This window comes from Cucurbita pepo, chromosome LG09 (genome assembly GCF_002806865.2).
Source record: "Cucurbita pepo subsp. pepo cultivar mu-cu-16 chromosome LG09, ASM280686v2, whole genome shotgun sequence".
NCBI lineage: Eukaryota > Viridiplantae > Streptophyta > Magnoliopsida > Cucurbitales > Cucurbitaceae > Cucurbita > Cucurbita pepo.
In genome coordinates, this window is record NC_036646.1 from 8,786,414 (window position 1) to 8,793,266 (window position 6,853).

General features: G+C 36.9%; 1 protein-coding gene across 1 annotated transcript; it reads left to right on the forward strand.

Moving 5' to 3' along the window:
- Positions 1-3,281: 3,281 nt before the first annotated feature.
- Positions 3,282-5,235, forward strand: LOC111802513 (probable pectate lyase 5). The gene is made up of 3 exons (XM_023686912.1): positions 3,282-3,436; positions 3,530-4,415; positions 4,763-5,235. The coding sequence occupies exons 1-3, from the start codon at positions 3,312-3,314 to the stop codon at positions 4,982-4,984; spliced, it is 1,233 nt and encodes a 410-aa protein (XP_023542680.1). The 5' UTR covers positions 3,282-3,311; the 3' UTR covers positions 4,985-5,235.
- Positions 5,236-6,853: the final 1,618 nt, after the last annotated feature.

Here is a 6,853-nt window from a genome sequence, read left to right on the forward strand (position 1 = left end):
ACGTGTCCTTATCATTTTTAATTTCCATTAGATATATATTTTTTTAAGTAATAAGATATTTCTATATTATAATTTTATTGAGTTCGAGCTTCACTGTCTAACTCAACTAGTTGGACACGTTCGACAAACTGGCTAAGACATTAAACCATCTTATCCTCACTTATTGTAAACAAAAATTACTGTTTAGTCATCGAACTTTGAGAAGATTATGGTCGAAAATGGCGAGATTTCATGTTAGTTGGAGAGGGAAATGAAACATTGAAGTGTGTGGAAATCTCTTCCTATCAAATGCGTTTTAAAACTGCGAGGGAAAGCCCAAAGAGAACGATATCTAGTAACGGTAGATTTGAGTTGTTACAAATGGTATCAAAGCCAAACACCGGGTGGTGTGCTAGAAATGAGCATTTGGAGAGGGGAACGAAATGCTCAGTAGATGCGTTTTAAAACCTTGAGGGAAACCCAGAAGAAGATTATGGTCGTCGAACTTTGAGAAGATTATGGTCGGAAACTGTGAGAACCCACATTGGTTAGAGTGGAAAACGAAACATTTCTTATAAGGATGTGAAAACCTCTCCTTATCAAACGCTTTTTAAAACTGCGAGGGGAAACCCAGATGGGAAAGCGTAAAGAGGACAATATCTAGTAACGATAGATTTGAGCTGTTACAAATGGTATCAAAGCCAAACATCGGGCAGTGTGGTAGAAAGGACACTGGCCCACAAAAGAGATGTATTGTGAAATCCCACCTTGGTTGGAGAGGGAAACGAAATCCCCATAACAAGGGTTTTGAGGGAAAACTTAGAAGAGAGCGGTGTGGTAGAAAGGACACTGGTCTACAAGAGGGGTGGATTGTGAGATCTCACATCAGTTGGAGATGGGAACGAAATCCCCAGTAGACACGTTTTGAAACCTTGATGGAAAACTCAGACGAGAGCGGTGTGGTAGAAAGGACGCTGGCCCACAAGAGGGGTGGATTGTGAGATACCACATTGGTTGGAGAAGAGAACGAAATTCCCAGTAGACGTGTTTTGAAACCTTGAGGTAAAGCTCAGAAGAGAGCGGTGTGGTAGAAAGGACACTGGCCCACAAGAGGGGTGGATTGTGAGATGGATTGTGAGATCCCACATTGGTTGTAGAGGGGAACGAAATCCTCAGTAGACACGTTCGAAAACCATGAGAGAAACCCAGAAGAAAAAGTATAAAGAGGATAATATTTGCTAGCAGTGGATTTTTACTGTTACAGAAACTCTCGATCTGAGGAGTTCGAGAAAGGGAGGCATGGATGTAAATAAATGATTTTATAGGGAGAAAAATGATGGGGAATAATGTAAATAAATAAAATAAGTTATTTTATTTTATTTTATTGGGAATAGAGTTTAGAGTAAATGGGAAGTCTTTAAATTGCGAGGAGAACATGGATGTCTTCTCTTTTTCTTACCCACGCTTCTCTTTTCAATAATGCTTCACCAATCTTTTACTCCATTTAATTATTTTCTCCAACTTTGTTGCTACATTTATTATAAAACATTAATTTTTATTTCAAGACATCGGTACTTCGATACAGTGAGTAAGAGAGAAAATAATCGTGGGTATGTGAACGGGTAGTCTAATGAAATACATTTCAGTAGAAGTTCTAGTGTCTTATCAAAATACAGGTAAAGAATCACTCGACCCATTGTGAGTTGATTGCACTGTTCGTCAAAGACGTTCAATTGCACACTCGACCCTTTTGAGTTTAAATTAGTTCAATTGACTTCTTTACGATATCGTAGTCAAAGAAACAACATAGGTTCAATTGTATTGTTAAAGTTTAGGACGTTTTTCAATTATGTTGTCATTCGATTTTAAAAAGAAAAACATTGAATATGATTTTTTTTTCTTTTATTTGGTCAAATAAAAAAATAAATAAAGAAAATATTAGAACAATTTCATATAATCAACTAATAAAATTTATTTTATATCTAATCATATAATATAAATTTTTTAAATTTATATTATATGATTATGTATATATATATATATATAATTAAATGATGGAAAAGATGGGCCAAAATTTATTGGTATTTATTAATTGGATTGTCAAGAGGCAATAATATGCGCGCTGTTACTTGGGGATTTATGGGAATTTAATATAAATATTTAATGTTTCAAGTCCATAATATAAATTAATTAGTTCTCTTCAAAATAAATAAATAAATAACTAAAAATAAAATTCAATTTATATTCTTAATTTTTTTTTTTAATTTTCATAATGGGAATAATCCATATGTTTTATTAGATTTTATTTGAAAAACGTTCTAGTTGACTTTGGTCAACCTTCTTTTTCACCGTTCTTCAGTGATAATGTTCGTTTATTAATTTGAGGTTGACACTATAATGTGGATTTTTGCGAATTAACTACTTAGGTTCATTAATCTCTATGTATGATCTTTAGTTTGACCATTTTTTTATGCTCGGACATGCTAGGCCAATTCGGGGTTGACTGTATAGTGTTGACTTTTGCGAATTAACCAAGTCTCATTAAGCCCGAACGGGCAAGATTTTGAAATCAGTTTAACAAATCATCCGTTAGTAAATGTCCATTTTGTACCATTACAAATCGTCATCAACCTCACGATTTTAAAACGTGTCTACTATGGAAATGGTCTAGTCCTACTTCAATCATGGTATCACATAGTCGAGTGACTAGTTCTGATATCATTTGGACATCTAAAGTCCTTTACTAACAGATATTGTTCTTTAAGCCTTTTCTTCAAAATCTTCCCTTCAAAATTTTAAAACGTGTCGAGAAGAGGTTTTAAAAATTTCCCTCTCGTCTCTACATCTTCACGTGTCTCCGTGGTCGTTGAATTTGAATTTATTTACCTATTAAAAAAAATTAAAAATCTTATTAATTTAATTGATAAAATTAAAATTAGCATCATTAATTAAGAAGAATCCAATGTTTAAGGTTCAAATGAAAATGATTTTTACCTGAAATTTAATTGAAAAAAATGACAATAAAACACCTGTCCCCACAAGTGGTCCCCACTGTACAAGAGAGTTTATTTATTTATTTATTTATTTTAATTTAATTAAAAAATATATATTTACAGCTAGGGCCAAGCGCCTATGATTATTCAGGTCTTACTTAACGGCCAAAACTACCCGCTTGGAATCCCGTAATTCCAGTGAAATCAACCCCCCTTGTGGGCCCCACATGTTTAGTATAATTTAATTTAATTTAATTACGTCATTAATCTCTTTATATACTCCTCCACCTTCCTCTGTTTTTTCTCACCTCTCACTCCTTCAATTCCCACTCTTTGAAAATGGCGCCGCCAACACTTTTTCTCTCTCTACTCTCTCTCTTCCTCCTTTCCTCTCTCTCCACCACCCTCTCCGCCGCTCCGGCCTCCGTACAGAACCCCGAACTCGTCGTTGAAGAAGTACACAGGTAAAACAACACGACATTTATCGATTTCTTCTTCCCCTGTTTTTCCTCTGTTTTTGCTCTGTTTTGAACTCCGGTCGGTCTCGGACGTTACAGGAGCATAATCAACGCGACGAAACGGAGGAATTTGGGATATCTTTCATGTGGAACGGGAAATCCGATCGACGATTGCTGGCGGTGCGATTCAAATTGGGAGAAGAATCGCCAGAGATTAGCCGACTGTGGAATCGGATTCGGCAAAAACGCCATCGGCGGCCGTGACGGTAAAATCTACGTCGTCACCGATTCCGGCGACGACGATCCCGTTAACCCAAAACCGGGAACTCTCCGGTACGCCGTAATCCAAGACGAACCCCTTTGGATCATCTTCGCTCGCGATATGGTAATCCGATTAAAAGAGGAACTAATCATGAACTCATTCAAAACCATCGACGGCCGTGGCGCCAGCGTCCACATCGCCGGCGGCCCCTGCATTACAATTCAATACGTAACGAACATCATAATCCATGGCTTGAACATTCACGATTGCAAGCAAGGAGGAAACACAGACGTGAGAGATTCCCCAAGACATTTTGGGTTCCGAACTATCTCCGACGGCGATGGCGTTTCAATCTTCGGCGGCAGCCATGTCTGGGTGGATCATTGCTCGTTGTCGAACTGTAAGGATGGGTTGATCGATGCGATTCATGGGTCGACGGCGATTACGATTTCGAACAATTACATGACGCATCATGATAAAGTAATGTTGCTTGGACACAGTGATTCGTATACTCAAGACAAGAATATGCAGGTCACCATAGCTTTTAACCACTTCGGTGAAGGGCTTGTTCAACGAATGCCCAGATGCCGACATGGGTATTTTCACGTGGTGAACAATGACTACACGCATTGGGAAATGTACGCCATTGGAGGAAGTGCTGCTCCGACCATTAACAGTCAAGGCAACAGATTTGTAGCTCCAAATGACAGATTCAGCAAAGAGGTAATAAAAAGAACACAAATTTTATGTCGTTCTTTACTTATAAGCTCATGATTGTCCTTTAAATTAGTCGGGATTTTCCGAAGGCCTACAAAACCCTCGAATAGATTCCCTTTAATTGAGGCTCGACTCCTTCATTTGGAGCTCTCGAACAAAGCACGACACTTGAGTCACTAATTTAAGGACATGATTCTAATACTAGGTTAGGAATCACGACTCTCATGAGTTTGATTTGAGCTTTTTCTACATGATTATCCTCTAAATGAGAGAATGTCCAATGATCTTCGAGATACCCATTTGAAAAATGGGAATTTTTCGGGTTTTTAATATGGATTTTGACGAAACGACAGGTGACAAAGTACGAGGATGCGCCGGAGAGTGAGTGGAAGCATTGGAATTGGAGGTCGGAAGGGGATATGATGGTGAACGGTGCGTTTTTCACGGCTTCCGGCGCCGGAGCGTCGTCGAGCTATGCTAGAGCGTCGAGCTTAGGTGCGAGGCCGTCGTCGCTGGTCGGGACAATTACGACCAATGCGGGTGCACTGAACTGCAGAAAGGGCTCCCGCTGCTGATTATTACTCATTAATTAAACAAACAAAAAAAGACTAAAAAGTGAACCATGAAGGGTCAGTCAATCTGATTCTTTAATTTATGTTTTTTGGGCTTTTTTTATAATTAATTTTGTTTTTGGGTTGTTTTTATAATTATTGCAATATACAACCTCCGCATGTAATTATTGGAACTATTGGGGGCTTCCTTTTAAGAACCTCAATAGTCTCATATCAAAGTCAAATGCAGAAGAGTTGATATTTTGATTAAGTAATCCCAATTTCCCATTTTCTATGTTTATTTTATTATTAATATTAAAATTTATATTCCTTAATTTTTTAAATAAATTATATAATTCAACATTACGTCTCCTATGTTAAGACATTTATTCATTCCTCTAATTTTCATGTCGGGCTTTTTTTAGTAGTATATGTGATTTCCGACTTGTTGTCATTTACAGTAAGCTTCCTTGAATAGGAGCGGTGACTTTCTAATCGAAGTAAATTGTTCGCTATTTATGTTTTTTCTTACTTGTCGTCAACGATCTGATTCCTCGAATAAGAGTTTGACTTTTCGATTCACGTAAACTGTTTGTTATCCTTAAAGGGTTTACTTCACGATTGAAAAACGAATGAAGGCTTCCATCTCGCCTTGTTGACGATCCCGTACTCCGATATTATCTAGGGTTCCTCGAACAATATGATATCAATTCTACGTATGATAGAAAGAATGAAGATGATTTTTTTCGGTATGTGCGGTTTGTCGGCTTATAACTAGGAGATCCCACATCTGTTTGAGAGATGAACGAAACATTCCTTATAAGGGTGTGAAAACCTCTTCATACCGATAATTTTTGTGGTATGCGCAATTTGGTTGGCTTATAATTGTAAGATCTCACATTGTTTGGGGAGAGAAACGAAACATTTCTTATAAGGGTGCGAAAACCTTTCATAATAGACAGATAATTTTTTTGGTATGCGCATTTGTCGGCGGTTGGAAGAACAAAATATTCATCTTTCCCCAGATACCGTCATTGCTTCTTCTCCAGGAAAAGAATTTCACGGCCCTATGTCTTCTACCTCACCCGGCATTGCTCCGTCAGGGTTTCGTCCATTGCGGAAAATTTCTCACTGCTACCTCTCATAGGAGACTGAGTCGTGTCTCAGTCGCAGTGTGGCTGATCATCATCTCGGACTAGTTACTGATCATCGCCTTGGCAAACTATTGCCTTACCAACTAACTAATCAAACGCGAGCCCCTCCTCGGACGTATTCCTCCTTTTGCTCCTTAGCGTATGGGGTATTAGCCGCCGTTTCCAGCTATTGTTCCCCTCCCAAAAGTAAAAATTACTTCTTAATAGATGCAGTTTAAAACTTTGAGGGAAAATCCAAAAAACATAATATTTTTTAGCGGTCGGGTTTGAACTTTTTACAATAACTATAATAAAAATGTCAGTGATTCGGGACATGAAATTGTTAAAGTGGACGATTTATTTTCGGGTTTAAACCAAAATATTTTATTGTAAATATTAAAATAAAATTTGAGATATTATTGTTTTTATTTTTATTTTTTAATTTTGAGGTAATAATATATCTTTTGAAACTTTATAAAAACGAAATAAATCTAAGGTAAGGTATCAGGTAACTTTAATTACAAGGGAATTGAATATCTCGAAATAACTTTATTACTTTTTTAATTAACACGATATTGGCGCCATAAAAAGTGAAATTTATTATTATTATATAATATATTTTTATTAATTTTTACATCGATATATGAAAAAAAGTGAAAATAAAGTGAAAATTTTAATTACGAGAATTTCGGTAAAAAGACAAAATGCCCACTACATCTCATGTGCCATTTTACTTTTACGAGCCTACTTTTGACCATTC